This window comes from the organism of the source record quoted next, unplaced genomic scaffold, assembly GCF_019419815.1.
Source record: "Pyrus x bretschneideri cultivar Hongxiangsu unplaced genomic scaffold, Pyrus_bretschneideri_v1 Contig38, whole genome shotgun sequence".
In the NCBI taxonomy this organism is placed as follows: Eukaryota; Viridiplantae; Streptophyta; class Magnoliopsida; order Rosales; family Rosaceae; genus Pyrus; species Pyrus x bretschneideri.
Window position 1 is genome coordinate 618,480 of NW_025999701.1, and position 21,235 is coordinate 639,714.

Genomic DNA, 21,235 nt, shown 5'->3' on the forward strand with positions numbered 1-21,235 from the left:
ATTTTTATTTTTTTTCACATTTTCACATTTTCACACTTTCACACTTGTATATTAATTACTATGAATTTTTAGGGTCGACCAATCTTTTTTTTATCGTCTTTGCATGTCTATCAATTATGCGATTGTTCATGGTGAGAAGTTTATTCCTGGTTACTCTCAGGGTTTTGACACTAGATCATTTCTTCTCTTAAGATCCGACCTATCCCATGCAAGGCGCTTACTATCCTTTATGTCCTTTGGTCTCCTCCTTGGAATTCTTGGATTAAACTTAATGAGGATGGTTTCTCTAAAGGAAATTCTGGTCCTGGTACTTGTGGAGGAGTTTTCAGGAATTGCAATGGTCGTTTTTTTGGTGGTTTCTATCAATGGATTGGTCATTGCAACTTTTTTTTATTTTTATTTTTATTTTTTTTTTGCAAAATTATCAGGTATTATTGGTTCGAGATGCGAGGTTGGCATTGTCTTTCGTTGGAAAGTGACAATTCTAGTGTTATTTCTACTCTTCAATTGTCTGATTTTGATCCTTCTTGGCCTTTTCGTACGCAATGGTCTATTTTGTTTGTAACGCATTTGGAAAATGACTTTCCACTCACCCCACATATATATCGCGAAGGAAATTTTGTTGCAACCAATTTTGCTAACATGGGCATGTCTTTTCCAACTTTAACATGGCATGATTATCCTCAACCAGTAGCTCGTGCCGCTTTGTTTTCGGACTATGTTGGCTTGCATGGCTACCGCTTCTCAAATTAATATGCATCTCAGCATCCATTTTTGTCTCACTTTTTTTTTTCCTTAACTTGGTGGTTTTGTCTTGTAAATTTAGACCTTTAGGTTTGGTTTTAGAGAGGTTATGTTTCATGTCCCTCCCTCCTCTTTTTTCTTTAATCATTTTTGTTTTCGTCTTTATGTCCTTCCTGACTAAATGTAACTTTTTTTGTCGTTATCAATAAATTTTCTCTTCTACCATTGAGGCTTTCCAAAAAAATAAAATAAAATAAAATTCGAAAAGATCCCGAGTATAAGTAAGAGTTGATGCTGCCCGAGAGTTTCTGCATTCCAAAAGATCCTTTTTCATTATTCTGCTTAGTCGTAATGGACTCTTTAAAAACAAGATCAATGTCAAACTTCAACTCTAGCTTTTCGCTCTATCCTTCCCCTTCTCTAGGTTTGCCTGTACGACTTCCCAACCTAAATATTTTCTATGAAAAAAAAAGAATAAAGACCGTATCTGCTACCCAAGCTGATAATAAGCTCGAAATTGCTCGTCCTATTGCAAATTTTCACCCAAGCATTTGGGGAGATCGGTTCACAGTCTACGACAATTCACAAGACATTGTAATCTCATGCCTTTTGCTCGCTGTCAAAATTTCTACTTTTTCCAATATTTTAGTTCATTTAATTAACAAATTGTTGATGTAGACAAACAATGGCCAAATGCAACGGGAACTTGGGGAACTGAAAGTAGTAGTGAGTAATGAAATATTAGCAACTGGAGCTGGTGACTTTTCTCAACAACTCAATTTAATTGATGCAATCCAACGTCTTGGCGTGGCATACCATTTTGAAAAAGAGATTAAAGAAGCTTTGGAACGCATACATATTGCTGCATATAAGGACAACGGCGTTAATAATGGTGGTGATCTATCCAATGTTGCTCTTCGTTTTCGGCTACTAAGGCAACATGGATTTAATGTTTCATGTGGTACGTATTTTGTAGATTTATAGTTTTCTTTATTACAAGCACTAGTAAGTTACACACTAGAGGGAAAGGTGGGTTTTGGAGAGGAAGATTGCATCTAGTGGTGCAATCCACCACTTGCACGTATATGCATATATTAATTAAATAATTTATTTGTAGGAACGTCATGTGCATGAGAGATTTTTGGATGCTTTATTCTATTTTCTTTTTTATGTGTCTTCATTTTCTGGGAATCAAGTAGATATATTCCAAAAGTTCAAAGGTGAAGATGGTAGCTTCAAGGAAAGCTTAATTGCCGATGTGCCGGGTATGCTAAGCCTTTATGAAGCAACACATCTAAGGGTGCATGGAGAAGACATACTAAAAGAGGCTCTTGTTTTCACCACCACTCACCTCGAGTCCACTGCAACCAGTTTAAGCTGTTCAATGGCAGCTCAAATAACTCAAGCCTTGGAGAGACCTTTGCTAAAGAGTCTAGTGAGGTTAGGTGTCAGGAATTACATGTCAATCTATCAAGAAGAAGCTTCACACAGTGAAGCTTTATTACAACTTGCAAAGTTGGATTTCAATCTTGTTCAATCTTTGCACAAAAAGGAGCTCAGGGAAATTACTAGGTAATAAGTCCATTTTTATTTTTAATTTGATCATAGCAGATATAGTTTGTAAGAAAAATATTCCTATAGTTATGAGTTATAATCCAATTTGTAAATGTTTTCATTAATTAGATGGTGGAAAGAACTCGAGTTTGAAAGAAAGCTGCCGTTTGCAAGAGACAGGATAGTTGAATTGTACTTTTGTTCAACGGGAGTATTTTTTGAACCCCATTACTCTACAGCCAGAAAAAGTATGGCCAAAGTCATGGTTTTGGCGACAGTAATGGACGATATCTACGACGCATTTGGTACATTCGAAGAACTTGACATCTTTACAGAGGCAATTAGAAGGTTTGATTTAAACAAAGTGGCTTTATATACAGATTACGTTTTTCCTAAAGCTATGCTTAGGATGATCTAATGTTTATGCAAATTTCAGGTGGGATGTTAATTTCATTGATGAACTTCCGGACTATATGCAAACATTTTATCTTGCACTTGTGAATCTTTTCAACGAAATTGAGGAAGAGATGGTAACAGAAGGAAAGTCATACCGGGTTCGCTATGCAAAAGAAGCTGTATGTAACACATGCATGCTTAGCTAGCTTGATTAACTTGTACTTTTTAGTAGCTTAAGCGTTATAATCATTTCATTTTTACTTATCGTCTTTTTTAAAAAAAAATTAAAAATTGAAAAAAAATTTGTTTAGTTTAGGTTTAGGTTTAGGTTTAGAGTTTAGTTTTCAGTAAACAAATGAAAAATTGAAAGCTATTTGTTGAGTTTTCAATTTATGGGTATTAAACGAGACCTTTTTTTTTTTTTTTTTTTCCCTACTCAAACTATTGAGGATTCCTTGGTTCTTTTTTTTTTTTCAGAGTAGTTTAACTATTGAAGGTTAAGTTTTCACACTAAACATGTCATTGTCACATACAGTGGAAAGTTTTTGCCCATGCTCACTTTGATGAGGCCAGATGGTTACGGGAACAATGCATCCCAAGCATGGAGGAGTATATGCATGTTGCAACGGCTTCTATTGGTAACAGCCTCCTTTCAACTGTATGTTTAGTTGGCATGGGAGATATTGTAACAAATGACGTGTTCCAGTGGTTGTCGAATAACCCTAAAATTCTCAGAGCTTCCAATATCATTTTTAGGCTCATGGATGACATTGCTGGCCACAAGGTACAGGATATTATTCTCAGTACATTGAATAATATATAAATTATATTAAAGTGTTTGACAAAAAAAAAAAACTAATAAAAAGGGTTTCAAAACTTTAAATCTTAGCCAATAGCTATTTAATAATTTTATTTAATAGTTAAGACAAAAAAATATAATAAAATAAGATGAAGTGATGAACTGCCAACTTAGTCCATGAATTTTCACTTGAGTAAATAAGGTCTTCTAAACTATTTTTTCCGAAACATCAGTTCTTGAGTTATAAAATTCTTCCAATTACATCCTTAATATTAGATTCGAAGCTACTCTACAAAAAATTTCGTCAATTTAAGTCACGTTACTTGTATGTGATACACATTGTTGGGTAGATTGATAATTTTTCATAGAGAAATAGTGTATGGAGTTAATTAGATGTTAGATTGTAACCTATATAAAATGTTAAGGGCTTATACGCGAGAAAATAATGGTATTACATTATAAAATGTGTTAAGTGATTTAAGTTGACGAAAAATAAAATAGTTTTGAATATAATATTTGGAATGAAATTAGCAATTTTTAATGAATTTAGGAACGTATTTTACCAAAATTAATTCAAGGACCTAATTCACTGAGATGATAATTCAGGGATTAAATCGGGAATTCACCTAATAAAAAAAACACAAATTAGTTTTCCCCTATCTCTCCTCATCCCTTTCACCTCCACTCTCTTTCTTTTATGTATGGTTATATTTTTAATTCATTTTACATGATATAAACTCAAAAAATTTGTCCAAACTAATGTTAAAATAACTATTTCAGATTTAAAATAAATATTGTTTACAAAACTGAAACTAAAATTTTTCTTCATTTTTGAAATTGTAATATTATATTATTATTACTTGATTTGTTTTAAAAAAAAAATATGAAACAATGGTCAAATAAACAATTAAAAAAATTAAAAAAAATATATTGGTTATGGAGCAAGTGTAGAGTGACATGAGAGAGAATGTGTGTTTGAATAGGATGGGTGTGAGAGGGGAAGAGAGAGAGTGGTGAGAAGCATTGGACCAGCGTGTTTGTTTGTTTGTTTTTTTTATTTTTTTATTTTTTTATTTTTGTCTTTTTTATTTTCTTTACTATATTAAAGTTTTTATCATTTTCAATAAATTTGAAGTACTTTTCATAAAATTTCAAGATTTTTCATTAAAGAAAGTTATTAGGTAGTTTTTTTGGTTAGAAAAATTTGGTGAAGCCTTTTTTATTAAAGCTCAAAAATTGAACTATATTAAAGTGAATATTGGGTGCTACATATATAAAAGTAACGCAAATTCTCTTTGGGAGTCAATTTTTGCAGTTTGAGAAAGAGAGACGGCATGTAACTTCTAGTATTGATTGTTACATGAAGCAATATGACGTGTCGGAGCAAGAGACACTTGCTGCGTTTAACAAACAAATAGTGGATATGTGGGAGGATATAAACGAGGAGTTACTTAGACCAACTGCAGTGCCAGAGTTTGTGCTCATGCGTGTTCTTAATTTGACAAGGGTTGTGGATCTGCTTTACAAAAGAGGAGACGGCTTAACACATGTTGGGAAACTTATGAAAGATGTCGTTGCTTCGCTTTTTATTGACCCAGTGCCACTTTGAGTTGGTTTCTTTCTGTTAGTCAAGTAGTACTAGTTTCCACTTTGACGGAAGATGATGCCGGATAATGCAGGGTCTATAATCCATTCAAGTTCCAAATAACAACGAACACATTAAATAATATCATAAGTTTTGTGTGAGTGAGGTGTCAGTTCGTACTTATTAGGTAGTAGTACAGTACTACATAATGTATGGGATTAGTGCTACAGATCGGGGGTCCTGCATATCTTGTTTTTCTGATTCTGTACTCATATGTTTCTATCAGTTGGCAAGAAGTAAAATAAAAAATGAAAGGGCAGCAAATATTTATACATTAGGTTACACATCGGGGTCCTAGATATCTTGCTTTTCTGATTCTGTGACAGTGAGAGTTGATCAGGGTAAATAGTTGTGTGCTCTAATTCTCCATTCAAAGAAGCTAAGGAACTCATCATATGAACTACTGTTGCAAACGAAAATCTCCACTTTTTTATTTCGTTACATTGTATCGGAACGGCCATCCTTCAACTTCAATCCTTCATTTTTTGTTCTCCTGAGAAGTCCTCATGTTGCATTGCGAGTGGCTCTTTACCATAGTGATAGAGAGGTGTTGAGCCCTTGTATGACGATATGAGTTCAAATCCCGACGGTAACTAATCTAACATCTAATCTAACAAAATCTATCGTTCAACAAAAAATAAAATAATAATAAATGATAAAATAAAATAAAATAAAAACTTCTCTCATGAATATGGAATTTTAGATCCCATAAATATAGTGAACAATACCGTAAGATTTTCGTTAAAGTTCCCTTGTTTAAATCCCTTAATTAATCATACTGAGGCAAATTTATGGGGATTAATTGTAATTTAAATAAATAGTTAAGAGTATAGATCCGTTACCATAATAATGATTTATGATTAATCATGAAGCTAATGGTATAGAAAAGGGAGGTCCACAACTAGAAAAGCCAAAATGGTGGTAAAATAATAGAAACCTAAACTATGTTATATGCCTGTGCACCGCCATCTGTGCTCGGATACCAGCCCTATGATATGATAGGATAATATTTTCGTTGCATCTACTCAATAATGCACTGTCTTGTCTGATAACCCTTTTTGTCATACACATTATCATAATTGAAATTCTTCATGTAATAGAGGTCACTAGAAAATATGCCCGCGCGTTGTTGCGGGACTTGAATGCACTAGCCTTAACTGCATGAATAAGAAACATTTAACCTGAATAAATTAAACATAATCATGAACAAATAGAAGGATAGATGAGTGAAAAGAGTCAGTAACATAAGCATCCTGATTTTTGTATACATTCAACATAGCTGATATGAAAAGACATTGTACAATTAACAGGACGAAGTTGAACGTTCTTGATTACAAAAGATGTGATTACAAAAAATTTTGTGTTTCCATAAGAAACAGAAGCAACATGCAGTTCACACATATATTGCCTCTGAAGTTAAGATGGCAAAATAGTATGACTAGCATTGCTCTTGATTATGTCGGCAGATGAAACGTTTGATTATAAAAGACCCAATATAAACAAAGGAAAACTAATGAAAAGGGTTTGAAAACTTTGAGTTTTAACGATAAGGACAAAATAAATGGTAAAATGAATAGTACCAGATTTGACTTTTTAAAAATATGATTTTTCGTTAAAGTGAATAGAACTGCAGATTTTTCGTTAAAACTTCTCTGTTGCTTTCTATTTTGGCCAGCAGTGTTGGAGATTGCGAGTGTTGTCCTCTCTCTCTCTCGCTCGAAAATCTGAATTCCGAGCTCCACCAGCACGGCTCGGCCGGTGGACTGTATTACTACAGAGATATCATCATGGAAGACAGCCCGGTTCGAATTCTACTTCCTATAAACAAATGAAATTATATGTGGGGGCCAATAAGCGCTCCACATGTGAGTAATGTCAAGTTGCGAACTTGATGATCAGTTTGGACATTCCTTTCATGGCTTTTTTTTCCCAATGCACTGGGCTCTTCACGTCCATATGATTTGCTTGGTTCCCGCCCCTTATCTTTTACTGGGCGCTTCCCGTCCATGCGTGTCATGCTCATGTCTGTTGTTTTGGGACCCTTTCTTTTCTCCTCAACCGGGCGTTTCACGTCCCTACGTTTTATGTGCATAATCATTCGCTTAGCCCCGTCCTTCTCTTACGCTGTATTTGGTCGCTTCCAACTAGATACGACTTTTGTGTTGTGTTTTTATCGATATTTTAAAATATTGTATCATGTAACATTTGTTAAAATAAATGAGTTATATGATATAGACCGAACTTGACCCATAAATCATCCGTTAATGAAAATATATTTTACTTCAGTACATAATCAAATAGATAACGTAATACTAAATTAGTATCTACATCTCACAATGTCACATAAATATTACTTCAAAATATAAAAACACATTTGTCTTTCAAATATTACATACCTCAAAATAAGAGCCTAATGAACCATAAATTTAAATTTAACCGTTGATTGTCGTTACGTTTACGCTTACACTCCATTCTTTTCACCAAATTTTTTTTTTCTTCAGATTTTTTTTTAAAACATGCTTTAGCAGGTGCAGAAATATTAACGGTTCGGATCATTGATATAACATTCAGATTTTTACGATTTGTAAAAATATTGCTTGAAATTTATAAAGTTTCTAGAAACTATATACCATTCCATCATTTCAATTAATCATAAACAACAAAATGTGATAGCAACGATCCGAATCATTCATTTTCTGCATCCGCTAAAAAAATTATGTTTTCAGAAGGAAAAAAAAATCTGAACAAAATTTGGTGAGAATAATATAGCGTAAACGACAATTGACCGATTAAACATAAACCTAGAGTTTGTGGATTGTGGTGTTGAATTTTGGAGTTCATCCCTTAACGAAAGTTGCAAAGCATGTCATTATGAGCAATTGTGTGTGTGTGTGTGTATTTACATTTTTCACACTTCTATATTAATTATTATTAGTTTTGTAATAAAAAAAATAATAAATAAATAAAAAAACACCAATTATGAGATTGGAGGGTTTTAAAAATCTAAACAACGATGTAACCATTGTCTAAGCGTAGTTGGATGCAATCACAAGCATTTGTATATTTTTGTTTTTTTTCACATTTTCACACTATCACACTTTCACACTTGTATATTAATTACTATGAATTTTTAGGGTCGACCAATCTTTTTTTTATCGTCTTTGCATGTCTATCAATTATGCGATTGTTCATGGTGAGAAGTTTATTCCTGCTTACTCTCAGGGTTTTGACACTAGATCATTTCTTCCCTTAAGATCCAACCTATCCCATGTAAGGCACTTACTATCCTTCCTGTCCTTTGGTCTCCTCCTTGGAATTCTTGGATTAAACTTAATGAAGATGGTTTCTCTAAAGGAAATTCAGGTCCTGGTACTTGTGGAGGAGTTTTCAGGAATTGCCATGGTCGTTTTTTTGATGGTTTTTATCAATGGATTGGTCATGGCAACTTATTTTTATTTTTATTTTATTTTTTTTGCAAAATTATCAGGTATTATTGGTTCGAGTTTGTATGCGAGGTTGGCATTGTCTTTCGTTGGAAAGTGACAATTCTAGTGTTATTTCTGCTCTTCAATTGTCTGATTTTGATCCTTCTTGGCCTTTTCGTACGCAATGGTCTATTTTGTTTGTAACGCATTTGGAAAATGACTTTCCACTCATCCCACATATATATCGCGAAGGAAATTTTGTTATGGCCAATTTTGCTAACATGAGCTTGTCTTCTCCAACTTTAACATGACATGATTATCCTCAACCGGTAGCTCGTGTTGCTTTGTTTTCGGACTATGTTGACTTGCATGACTACCGCTTCTCAAATTAATATGCATCTCGGCATCCATGTTTGTCTCACTTTTTTTTTTCTTAACTTGGTGGTTTTGTCTTGTAAATTTAGACCTTTAGGTTTGGTTTTAGAGAGGTTATGTTTCATGTCCCTCCCTCCTCTTTTTTCTTTAATCATTTTTGTTTTCGTCTTTATATCCTCCCTGACTGTCGTCATGAATAAATTTTCTCTTCTACCATTGAGGCTTTCCAAAAAAATAAAATAAAATAAAATTCGAAAAGATCCCGAGTATAAGTAAGAGTTGATGCTCCCCGAGAGTTTCTGCATTCCAAAAGATCCTTTTTCATTATTCTGCTTTAGTCGTAATGGACTCTTTAAAAACAAGATCAATGTCAAACTTCAACTCTAGCTTTTCGCTCTATCCTTCCCCTTCTCTAGGTTTGCCTGTACGACTTCCCAACCTAAATTTTTTCTATGAAAAAAAAATAAAAATAAAGACCGTATCTGCTACCCAAGCTGATAATAAGCTCGAAATTGCTCGTCCTACTGCAAATTTTCACCCAAGCATTTGGGGAGATCGGTTCACAGTCTACGACAATTCACAAGACATTGTAATCTCATGCCTTTTGCTCGCTGTCAAAATTTCTACTTTTTCCAATATTTTAGTTCATTTAATTAACAAATTGTTGATGTAGACAAACAATGGCCAAATGCAACGGGAACTTGGGGAACTGAAAGTAGTAGTGAGTAATGAAATATTAACAACTGGAGCCGGTGACTTTTCACAACAACTCAAGTTAATTGATGCAATCCAACGTCTTGGCGTGGCATATCATTTTGAAAAAGAGATTAAAGAAGCTTTGGAACGCATACATATTGCTGCATATAAGGACAATGGCGTTAATAATGGTGGTGATCTATCCAATGTTGCTCTTCGTTTTCGGCTACTAAGGCAACATGGATTTAATGTTTCATGTGGTACGTATTTTGTAGATTTATAGTTTTCTTTATTACAAGCACTAGTAAGTTACACACTAGAGGGAAAGGTGGGTTTTGGATAGGAAGATTGTATCTAGTCGGGCAATCCACCACTTGCACGTATATGCATGTATTAATTAAATAATTTATTGGTAGGAATGTCGTGTGCATGAGAGATTTTTGGATGCTTTATTCTATTTTCTTTTTTATGTCTTCATTTTCTGGCAATCAAGTAGATATATTCCAAAAGTTCAAAGGTGAAGATGGTAGCTTCAAGGAAAGCTTAATTGCCGATGTGCCGGGTTTGCTAAGCCTTTATGAAGCAACACATCTAGGGGTGCATGGAGAAGACATACTAAAAGAGGCTCTTGTTTTCACCACCACTCACCTCGAGTCCACTGCAACCAGTTTAAGCTGTTCAATGGCAGCTCAAATAACTCAAGCCTTGGAGAGACCTTTGCTAAAGAGTCTAGTGAGGTTAGGTGTCAGGAATTACATGTCAATCTATCAAGAAGAAGCTTCACACAGTGAAGCTTTATTACAACTTGCAAAGTTGGATTTCAATCTTGTTCAATCTTTGCACAAAAAGGAGCTCAGGGAAATTACTAGGTAATAAGTCCATTTTTATTTTTAATTTGAGCATAAGAGATATAGTTTGTAAGAAAAATATTCCTATAGTTATGAGTTATAATCCAATTTGTAAATGTTTTCATTAATTAGATGGTGGAAAGAACTCGAGTTTGAAAGAAAGCTGCCGTTTGCAAGAGACAGGATAGTTGAATTGTACTTTTGGACAACGGGAGTATTTTTTGAACCCCATTACTCTACAGCCAGAAAAATTATGGCCAAAGTCATTGCTTTGGGGACAGTAATGGACGATATCTACGACGCATTTGGTACATTCGAAGAACTTGACATCTTTACAGAAGCAATTAGAAGGTTTGATTTAAACAAAGTGGCTTTATATAAAGATTACGTTTTTCCTAAAGCTATGCTTAGGATGATCTAATGTTTATGCAAATTTCAGGTGGGATGTTAATTTCATTGATGAACTTCCGGACTATATGCAAACATTTTATCTTGCACTTGTGAATCTTTTCAACGAAATTGAGGAAGATATGGTAACAGAAGGAAAGTCATACCGGGTTCGCTATGCAAAAGAAGCTGTATGTAACACATGCATGCTTAGCTAGCTTGATTAACTTTTACTTTTTAGTAGTTAAGCATTATAATCATTTCATTTTTACTTATCGTCTTTTTTAAAAAAAATTTAAAAATTGAAAAAAATTTTGTTTAGTTTAGGTTTAGGTTTAGGTTTAGAGTTTAGTTTTCAGTAAACAAATGAAAAATTGAAAGCTATTTGTTGAGTTTTCAATTCATGGGTATCAAACGAGACCTTTTTTTTTTTTTTTTCCCCCTACTCAAACTATTGAGGATTCCTTGGTTCTTTTTTTTTTTTTTTAGAGTAGTTTAAATATTGAAGGTTAAGTTTTCACACTAAACATGTCATTGTCACATACAGTGGAAAGTTGTTGCCCATGCTTACTTTGATGAGGCCAGATGGTTACGGGAACAATGCATCCCAAGCATGGAGGAGTATATGCATGTTGCAACGGCTTCTGTTGGTAACAGCCTCCTTTCAACTGTATGTTTAGTTGGCATGGGAGATATTGTAACAAATGACGTGTTCCAGTGGTTGTCCAATAACCCTAAAATTCTCAGAGCTTCCAATATCATTTTTAGGCTCATGGATGACATTGCTGGCCACAAGGTACAGGATATTATTCTCGGTACATTGAATAATATATAAATTATATTAAAGTGTTTGACAAAAAAAAAAACTAATAAAAAGGGTTTCAAAACTTTAAACCTTAGCCAATAGCTATTTAATAATTTTATTTAATAGTTAAGACAAAAAAATATAATAAAATAAGATGAAGTGATGAACTGCCAACTTAGTCCATGAATTTTCACCTGAGTAAATAAGGTCTTCTAAACTATTTTTTCAGAAACATCAATTCTTGAGTTATAAAATTCTTCCAATTACATCCTTAATATTAGATTCGAAGCTACTCTATAAAAAAATTTGTCAATTTAAGTCACGTTACTTGTATGTGATACACATTGTTGGGTAGATTGGTAATTTTTCATAGAGAAATAGTGTATGGAGTTAATTAGATGTTAGATTGTAACCTATATAAAATGTTAAGGGCTTATACGCGAGAAAATAATGGTATTACATTATAAAATGTGTCAAGTGATTTAAGTTGACGAAAAATAAAATAGCTTTGAATATAATATTTGGAATGAAATTAGCAATTTTTAAGGAATTTAGGATCTTATTTTACCAAAATTAATTCAAGGACCTAATTCACTGAGATGATAATTCAAGGATTAAATCGGCAATTCACCTAATAAAAAAAACACAAATTAGTTTTCCCCTATCTCTCCTCATCCCTTTCACATCCACTCTCTTTCTTTTATGTATGGTTATATTTTTAATTCATATTACATGATATAAACTCAAAAAATTTGTCCAAACTAATGTTAAAATAACTATTTCAGATTTAAAATAAATATTGTTTACAAAACTGAAACTAAAATTTTTCTTCATTTTTGAAATTGTAATATTATATTATTATTACTTGATTTGTTTTAAAAAAAAATTATGAAACAATGGTCAAATAATAAAAATAAAAAAATATATATTGGTTATGGAGTAAGGTTATGGAGTAAGTGTAGAGTGACATGAGAGAGAATGCGTGTTTGATATGGATGGGTGTGAGAGGGGGAGAGAGAATGTGTGTTTGATATGGATGGGTGTGAGAGGGGAAGAGAGAGAGTGGTGAGAAGCATTGGACCAGCGTGTTTGTTTGTTTGTTGTTTTTTTTTTTTTTTTTGTTGTCTTTTTTATTTTCTTTACTATATTAAAGTTTTTATCATTTTCAATAAATTTGAAGTACTTTTCATAAAATTTTAAGATTTTTCATTAAAGAAAGTTATTAGGTAGTTTTTTTGGTTAGAAAAATTTGGTGAAGCCTTTTTTATTAAAGCTCAAAAATTGAACTATATTAAAGTGAATATTGGGTGCTACATATATAAAAGTAACGCAAATTCTCTTTGGGAGTCAATTTTTGCAGTTTGAGAAAGAGAGACGGCATGTAACTTCTAGTATTGATTGTTACATGAAGCAATATGACGTGTCGGAGCAAGAGACACTTGCTGCGTTTAACAAACAAATAGTGGATATGTGGGAGGATATAAACGAGGAGTTACTTAGACCAACTGCAGTGCCAGAGTTTGTCCTCGTGCGTGTTCTTAATTTGACAAGGGTTGTGGATCTGCTTTACAAAAGAGGAGACGGCTTCACACATGTTGGGAAACTTACGAAAGATATCGTTGCTTCGCTTTTTATTGACCCAGTGCCACTTTGAGTTGGTTTCTTTCTGTTAGTCAAGTAGTACTAGTTCCCACTTTGACGGAAGATGATGCCGGATAATGCAGGGTCTATAATCCATTCAAGTTCCAAATAAAAACGAACACATCAAATAATATCATAAGTTTTGTGTGAGTGAGGTGTGAGTTCGTAATTATTAGGTAGTAGTACAGTCTTACATAATGTATGGGATTAGTGCTACAGATCGGGGGTCCTGCATATCTTGCTTTTCTGATTCTGTACTCATATGTTTATATCAGTTGGCAAGGAGTAAAATAAAAAATGAAAAAGCAGCAAATATTTATACATTAGGTTACAGATCGGGGTCCTAGATATCTTGCTTTTCTGATTCTGTGACAGTGAGAGTTGATCAGGGTAAAAAGTTGTGTGCTTTAATTCTCCATTCAAAGAAGCTAAGGAACTAATCATATGAACTACTGTTGCAAACGAAAATCTCCACTTTTTTATTTCGTTACATGGTATCGGAACGGCCATCCTTCAACTTCAATCCTTCATTTTTTGTTCTCCTGAAAAATTCTCATGTTGCATTGCGAGTGGCTCTTTACCACAGTGATAGAGGTGTTGAACCCTTGTATGACGACATGGATTCAAATCCTGACGGTAACTAATCTAACATCTAATCTAACAAAATCTATCGTTCAACAAAAAATATAATAATAATAAATGATAAAATAAAATAAAATAAAAACTTCTCTCATGAATAGCATATGGAATTTTAAATCCAATAAATATAGTGAACAATACCGTAAGGTTTTCGTTAAAGTTGCCTTGTTTAAATCCCTTAATTAATCATACTGAGGCAAATTTATGGGGATTAATTGTAATTTAAATAAATAGTTAAGAGTATAGATCCGTTACCATAATAATGATTTATGATTAATCATGAAGCTAATGGTATAGAAAAGGGAGGTCCACAACTAGAAAAGCCAAAATGGTGGTAAAATAATAGAAACCTAAACTATGTTATATGCCTGTGCACCGCCATCTGTGCTCGGATACCAGCCCTATGATATGATAGGATAATATTTTCGTTGCATCTACTCAATAATGCACTGTCTTGTCTGATAACCCCTTTTTGTCATACACATTATCATAATTGAAATTCTTCATGTAATAGAGGTCACTAGAAAATATGCCTGGCGTTGTTGCGAGACTTGAATGCACTAGTCCTAACTGCATGAATAAGAAACATTTAACCTGAATAAATTAAACATAATCATGAACAAATAGAAGGATAGATGAGTGAAAAGAGTCAGTAACATAAGCATCCTGATTTTTGTATACATTCAACATAGCTGATATGAAAAGACATTGTACAATTAACAGGACGAAGTTGAACGTTCTTGATTACAAAAGATGTGATTACAAAAAATTCTGTGTTTCCATAAGAAACAGAAGCAACATGCAGTTCACACATATATTGCCTCTGAAGTTAAGATGACAAAATATATGTACTGCAGGCCAGCCGCCTGTTTCAGCAGTTAACAAAAAACATTGTAAGTGTTCTGTTTTTGTTTCAGCAGCTAAGCTTTCAAGCACTAATGTTCAAAGAAAAAAAAAATGCAGGATGCCTATTTCCGTAAGAAACAAAAGCAAGATGCAGTCCAAACATATTTTGCCCTTGCAGTTAAGGTAGCAAAAAACAAAATAACTGTTCCATTGTTGTTTCAGCAAGTTTTCAAGCACACAGTAACTCCAAGAAAACAGAATGTTGGAAGATAAAAAAAAACAGGGCTAATTTCAAGCATAAACTATCTCTGAAAAATGAATACCTCAAGTTTGTTTTCCCAATCTACACCATTATTACTTAAAATTGAACCAGCCTTCACAACAAACTGAGGAAGCTCCTTGAAAAAATCTACAGTGCTGTAAAACACCCCAATAAGAAGAATAAAATAAGATGCCAAGAATTCATGAGCAGCTAATTATAAGCTAAAGGGAAGACGGTCTAGTGCCTAAGAACCAAGTGAAACTTTGCTTGCTATATATGGATATGCATGCTATAAGAAAGATTTATTTCCCCATGTAGTAGGCTGTTCTCTGTAATCTTAAGCTAACCCAAGTAGACTAAGTATAATGATGCAAAATATATATATAAATCTGACTTTTTTTTTTTAACCGGGATTCGAAAGAATCAATACCTTGGCATATAACGGTCTTCAACAATTACAGCAAGATGATCCTTCTAGCTATGCAACAAATCCAAATTGAGCACCATCGCATAATCATGGGCTTACATTGTGGAAAACAAAAGCACCGCCAGCGTTTAGAACAATCAACGTTACTTGCCAACATCATTAGAGAGTGAACAATTAGGACCATTTTTTCTGTCCAGCCATTTTAGTTGACCAAACTCTATGTAATTGCTTCTAATAACAGAATATTCTGATTGAAATGGAAAGCATAGAGTTCCTCTAAAAAAAGGCTAGAATCATTCATACCTGCCAAAGCAACAGTAATCTGGTTCAAGATGTGAGAGAGCATTTATTTCTGTGTAACCATCAGAAGTCTCACTCATCTGCCTCCCAATCCCCTCCAATCCTCCAACAGATGTATAAATGAAACAAAGAAAATATATGGGAACTCAAAAGGGTTAGACAAAATAGTACTTCTCTCTTAAAAATGCGGTTATCAACCCTTTTTACACATTGTTGTTAAAGTGTAACCTAATTGTTCATTAATTACAATATCTGAACACACCTCAAGTCAAGCCACCTGATTTTGGCAGTTGGGTGAGAAGGGGATGCTAATATATATTTCGAAAACAACATCATGCTTGTCAGTCATTATCATGGTTCTTACCAAAATTTAAAATCTACAGACAGTGAGGGATTAAGACAGTCAGGAAATAAACAAATATTAGATATAATTCCACATTCTAAAATAGATATCAGTAAGTCAAAAGTAAAAACATGAAAAAAGTAAGAAATTTAATATTGTAGTTAAAGACCCATATAAGTAATCTACAACTAAATGCTATATCAGTGTTGTTGGATGCCGAAAAGTAACTGCAATCCAGGGATCAATTTCATTTATAAGTATAATAAAAATAGAAAGAATCAGGGAAAATCTGTGATGGTGGAAAACATCAAAGCCAAACCAAAACTCTAAACCTGTATTACAGGTTTATTAAATCCAATGTTGAAAACCATTTAATAGTATTGTTTGAAGCCTAAAAAAGGATTGAATAGTGATCACTGACCTCTTTGACTCAAATGATATTCGGATTCTTCAGTGATTTATGGTTTATGATTTCCCTTTGAACATGTTCATCCATCTGCATCTGCATCACCAAAAATAAATAAATAAATAAAAAATACAAAATGAAAATAGTTTATGATCACTAACCTCTTTGGATCGAATGATATTCGGATGCTTCAGTGATCTATGATTCATGATTTCCCTTTGAACATGTTCATCTATCTGCATCACCAAAAAATTAATAAATATTTAAAAAAAAATAAAAAATCTAAAGGATAAGAATTGCGAAGATTCTTAGGTCTTAGTTCGGAATGAAATAGCTCGTCTCACCCCCATATATTACCAAATCTTAGTCTATATAGAAAATATGCCTGCATGTTGCGGCGTGAATCAACTGTTTAGACGTAACTGCATGAATAAAACACATTTAACCTAAATAAATTCAAAGCAATCATGAACACATGAGTGAATGAGGTCGATAAGATAAGCAGCTTGGCTTTTATATACACTAACTGACATCTTTTATCGTCGTAGTCTCCAATATATACGTAAGGTATGTAAGCTGAGCACAGAAAAAGAGGAAATGACACAAATGATGTTTTGAGGGGAATGCCAGAACTGAAACATGAGGGGAAATTTACATAGAAAATGACTAGATATGCTGCAATAGAAATTAAATTAATTTATGGTAAAGTCCAAGTCGTTCATTACATAAGGAATTATCAAACAATGATTGGTAGTTTTACATATTCCTAAAGCGAAGTGTTACTGACACTTCAAAAAGTTGATCATAAACTCCTCAATGTTCAGTTTTGTTCTTATATTTTTATTAAAAAAAAAAAAAAAAAAAAAAAAAAACTTAGAAATCTTGGACAACCAAAATGCAAATTGAAAAAAGACCCAGATCATGAAAACATAACAACAAATTACCCATATCAAAGAATGGAAAAGCGTCAAGAAAACACATGAAATCAGATAAAAAAACATAATATTGGATAAAACATGAAGAGGGTGAGAATTGAGAAAAAGTGCCACTCACTGAGAATTGAGAAAAAAGGGAAAAAAGAACATAACCCAAAACCATCAACTTCTTGAAACCAAAATATAGCGAAAACACAGTACTTTATTCATGAACAAAACCAACCCCAGAGAACAATAAAATTATTAACTTCCATTGGCGCGCGCGCGCGCGCACACACACACACATATATATATATATATATATATATAGAATTCTGAAAGCGATGAGAGAGATATACCTTTGGGGTGTCGATGATAGAAGGGTGAGTGAGGGATCTGAGATGTTTGAGAGCTTGTGCGAAAAAGTTGAAGAGCTTCGAACTGAGTGAGAGACAGAGAGTGGAGTGAGAATGGCAGAGAGAATCAAAACCAAACAAAACAGTAGAAAATCAAGTATAAAGATGGTACTTATCTTGTGAATGAGGACATGAAGATGCATGATGGACGAAGGAGAGCACATCTAGGGTCCAAATCCTTGTCTTCCTCCCTGTCCTGTAATTCCAGCATATAAACAACAAAACACAAAACTAATAACCCCCAAATTTATTCATTTCTTAATTGAAATCTAGAAAAAAAAATGCAAAATTTAAGTTATGTAGAGAAAACGTAGATCCCACCCCAAATTTATCCTCGAAGGTTTTTTATAAATCAACCAACCATGAATCAAAGAAGAAGCAGAGGATTGAGTAAGAGGGGGAGAGCGTTCCACTACAAGACAGTGTTTGAGCGCAGTGGTGCTGTCGGAAACGGTCCAAAGGGACAAACCCAAACCCCTAGCCACGATCCCTACCCCTCCCTCAAATCCCGACGGCCCCCATGCTTTTCTCTGACTGTCCCCCCTCTCCCACTCATGAAATCGAGGATCTGCAGCAATGGCGATGAGATCCCTACTCCTTCCTCTCCCTCTCTCTCTCTCTCTCTCTCTATCACTCTTTCGCTGTCTGCCTCCCTCCTTCTCCATCTCCCTCTCCCTCTCCCTCTATCTCTCCCTTTCTGTCTTCCTCTATATATCTCTATCTCTATCTCTATGTCTATCGGTATGACCTCCCATCCCTGAAACCCTCACCGAGCGATGAGCATTAACAAACACACATGCACAAATCTCAAAGGAAATTGGTAAGAAATATCCTAATTGAGAAAAAAAATCGGAAAACCAGAGGACACAACTGGAGTCTAATTCTACAGAACCCATGACAAACAAATATCCAAAATTAACAAATTACATTAACAACATTCCAACAAAAGTAAGAAGACCAGAAAAATTATCCATTCTAAAGTAAATTAGTTCCATCATGCATAAATCAAGGGAGTCACGGAAGGCCAGTATCTAAGGTAATCCAACATATTAAAGCATCCAAACACAGACTCAGAATTACAAAACGCATGAAAATTCACATTCCAACGTGTTATGCAATCACCAATTTCAGATCAACCAAAACCAAATAAATTTATCAGTACGCATCAAACCCACCAAACCCAAAATCAAAAGAAGGTGATCAAATGTTTGATTTTGCTAAATAATAAAATAAATAAGAATATGGACAAATCAGCATGCATACCTTCTAGCGGTGCAGGGAACAGTAGCGTGAGCTGCATCGAGGGCATGTGTACTGGGAAAATTGCTACTGGCAGCTGCAATTAACAAAAACAAAACAAAACAAAATTTGAAAAAACTCAAAATCGGGAATTTTTCCAGAAAAAAAATAAAACAAATTATCAAGCTTTGTTGATGAAAGAGAGGTGGTGTTCTTGAGAAGTCAGAGCCTTTGGAACCTTTGGAACAGTTCGGGAGCTTTTCTGGGAGGCTGAAGCTTCAGCTGTCCGGAAAGCGTGCTTGCAACAGGCGCATCAAAACCTCCTACATTAAATCAGTAGAAGGAAAAACGTTGCCAAGAAATGAAAATCAAACAAAATGGGTAACTCAGATGTTAAAAAAGAACACAATTATCTAATATTCCTGAACTCCTTCAAACACATACATTTTCTAGACTAAAAGAGAACTGATACTTAGAAATCTGTACCATGTAATTGTTGGTATTTGACAGTTTACTAACTCAATACCAAAATATGTGGGTGATAAGTTTACAAACTCTATCACACCTCTTTCACTTTGCACTCTCAAATAAAATTGGACAAAGAAATAGAGAAAGGAGGGAAGCAACAAGCTTTGATAAAACACTTGGACTTTGATATATGAAAAGAGAGTTTACAAACTCTATAGCTTACAAGCTTAAAATGAGAATGAGAAATGGGATTTTTATGGGATGATTTACAATGCTTGAGAACTTGGGTATTTATAGCAAACCAAATGATTAAACTAAGATTATTTATTACCACACAAAACACATTAATTGCACCTAATAATTTTTATTCAACCATACCTAACATTGCCTAACTTTCAATGCCTAACTTTGACATTGATTTTCAACAATAGCAACTTGTTTTGATTTGAATTTCCAACACACCTCCTCAAATCAAAACGCCTTCATTCCTAGCATTTCACGCAGTAGCCGGAATGTTTCAATTGGCAATGGCTTTGTGAAGATGTCTGCCACTTGTTCTTTGGTGTGACAGTAGACAAGTTCAATTGTCTTTTGCTTCACATGGTCCCTTAGAAAATGGAACCTGGTATCAATGTGCTTGCTCCTTCCATGTTGAACAGGATTTTTTGCAAGTTTGATTGCAGACACGTTATCTACGTGAATCACAGTCGATTCCACTTGTGGATGACACACTGACTTCAACAGATTTCTTAACCAAATTGCCTCACACACGGTTGAGGCTACAGCAACATACTCGGCTTCACATGATGACAAAGCAACAATTGATTGCTTCTTTGAAGTCCATGAGAAAGCTGTTGATCCTAGAAAAAACACATAGCCAGTTGTGCTTTTCCTTTCATCTTGGTCACCTCCCCAATCACTATCTGAATAACCAAATAATTTTGCATCTTCACCAAAATTATAAAATAGACCATAGTTTAGAGTACCTCTTATGTACCTCAAAATTCTCTTGGCGGCCAGCCAATGAGACTCCCTTGGTGTTTCCATGTATCGACTCACGAGTCCAACACCATAAACTATATCAGGTCTTGTGATTGTAAGGTACCTTAGGCTTCCAACGAGGCTTTTGTACACTGTTGAGTTTACAAACTCACTCTCTCCTCCTTTGGACAGCTTCAATCCAGTTGCGACTGGGGTATTGACAGTGTTGCACTTGTCCATATTGAACTTCTTCAATATGTCTCTCATGTACCTTTGTTGAGAGATGTAGATACCATCACTTTCTTGCTTCACTTCTATGCCAAGAAAGTATGACATTAATCCATTGTCAGTCATCTCGAATTCACTGAACATGGATTGCTTGAACTCATGGAACATTGCCTCATTGTTTCCTGTAAACAATAAATCATCTACATAGAGACAAATAATTAAGAACTCCCCTTTTTCACCATTCTTCATGTAAACTGAATGCTCGTATGGACATTTCTGAAATCCATTTTGGTGAAGGTAGTTGTCGATCCTTGAGTTCCAAGCTCGTGGTGCTTGCTTGAGGCCGTACAAAGCCTTCTTCAAACGATACACCTTATCTTCTTCTCCTTGTACTTGGAAGCCTTCCGGTTGTTCCACGTACACTTCTTCCTCAAGTACTCCATTAAGGAAG

At 34.2% G+C, this 21,235-nt stretch overlaps 3 protein-coding genes across 15 annotated transcripts; 2 read left to right on the forward strand and 1 right to left on the reverse strand.

Moving 5' to 3' along the window:
* Positions 1–829: 829 nt before the first annotated feature.
* On the forward strand, positions 830–5,825 carry LOC103946649 ((-)-alpha-pinene synthase-like). 2 transcript variants are annotated; one of them, XM_048564122.1, is made up of 7 exons: positions 830–1,338; positions 1,423–1,705; positions 1,941–2,316; positions 2,428–2,646; positions 2,735–2,873; positions 3,230–3,478; positions 4,809–5,825. In XM_048564122.1, exons 1-7 carry the CDS (start codon positions 1,036–1,038, stop codon positions 5,100–5,102), a joined length of 1,863 nt encoding a protein of 620 aa, XP_048420079.1. In that variant the 5' UTR covers positions 830–1,035; the 3' UTR covers positions 5,103–5,825. The 2 variants fall into 2 exon arrangements, with proteins under 2 accessions (XP_048420079.1, XP_009355680.2); XM_009357405.2 differs by having other exon boundaries at positions 839–1,338; positions 1,944–2,316; positions 4,809–5,809.
* A 3,358-nt stretch (positions 5,826–9,183) lies between these two features.
* On the forward strand, positions 9,184–13,641 carry LOC125468422 ((-)-alpha-pinene synthase-like). Of its 2 annotated transcripts, none has more exons than XM_048564123.1 (7): positions 9,184–9,527; positions 9,612–9,894; positions 10,128–10,503; positions 10,615–10,833; positions 10,922–11,060; positions 11,417–11,665; positions 13,035–13,641. In XM_048564123.1, exons 1-7 carry the CDS (start codon positions 9,282–9,284, stop codon positions 13,326–13,328), a joined length of 1,806 nt encoding a protein of 601 aa, XP_048420080.1. In that variant the 5' UTR covers positions 9,184–9,281; the 3' UTR covers positions 13,329–13,641. The 2 variants fall into 2 exon arrangements, with proteins under 2 accessions (XP_048420080.1, XP_048420081.1); XM_048564124.1 differs by having other exon boundaries at positions 9,186–9,527; positions 10,131–10,503.
* A 949-nt stretch (positions 13,642–14,590) lies between these two features.
* On the reverse strand, positions 14,591–20,441 carry LOC125468187. 11 transcript variants are annotated; one of them, XR_007250788.1, is made up of 10 exons: positions 19,594–20,441; positions 19,346–19,430; positions 19,132–19,204; positions 17,812–18,064; positions 16,896–16,960; positions 16,700–16,774; positions 16,554–16,634; positions 15,793–16,359; positions 15,493–15,583; positions 14,591–14,820 (listed from the first exon to the last, which is right to left on the reverse strand). XR_007250788.1 is itself a non-coding variant. In XM_048564130.1 (7 exons), the coding sequence occupies exons 1-5, from the start codon at positions 18,531–18,533 to the stop codon at positions 16,563–16,565; spliced, it is 657 nt and encodes a 218-aa protein (XP_048420087.1). In that variant the 5' UTR covers positions 18,534–19,086; the 3' UTR covers positions 14,591–14,820; positions 15,493–16,359; positions 16,554–16,562. The 11 variants fall into 11 exon arrangements, 2 of the variants coding, with proteins under 2 accessions (XP_048420087.1, XP_048420086.1); XR_007250780.1 differs by having other exon boundaries at positions 14,591–15,217; XR_007250787.1 differs by having other exon boundaries at positions 14,591–15,217; positions 15,493–15,635.
* Between the last annotated feature and the right edge of the window lie 794 nt (positions 20,442–21,235).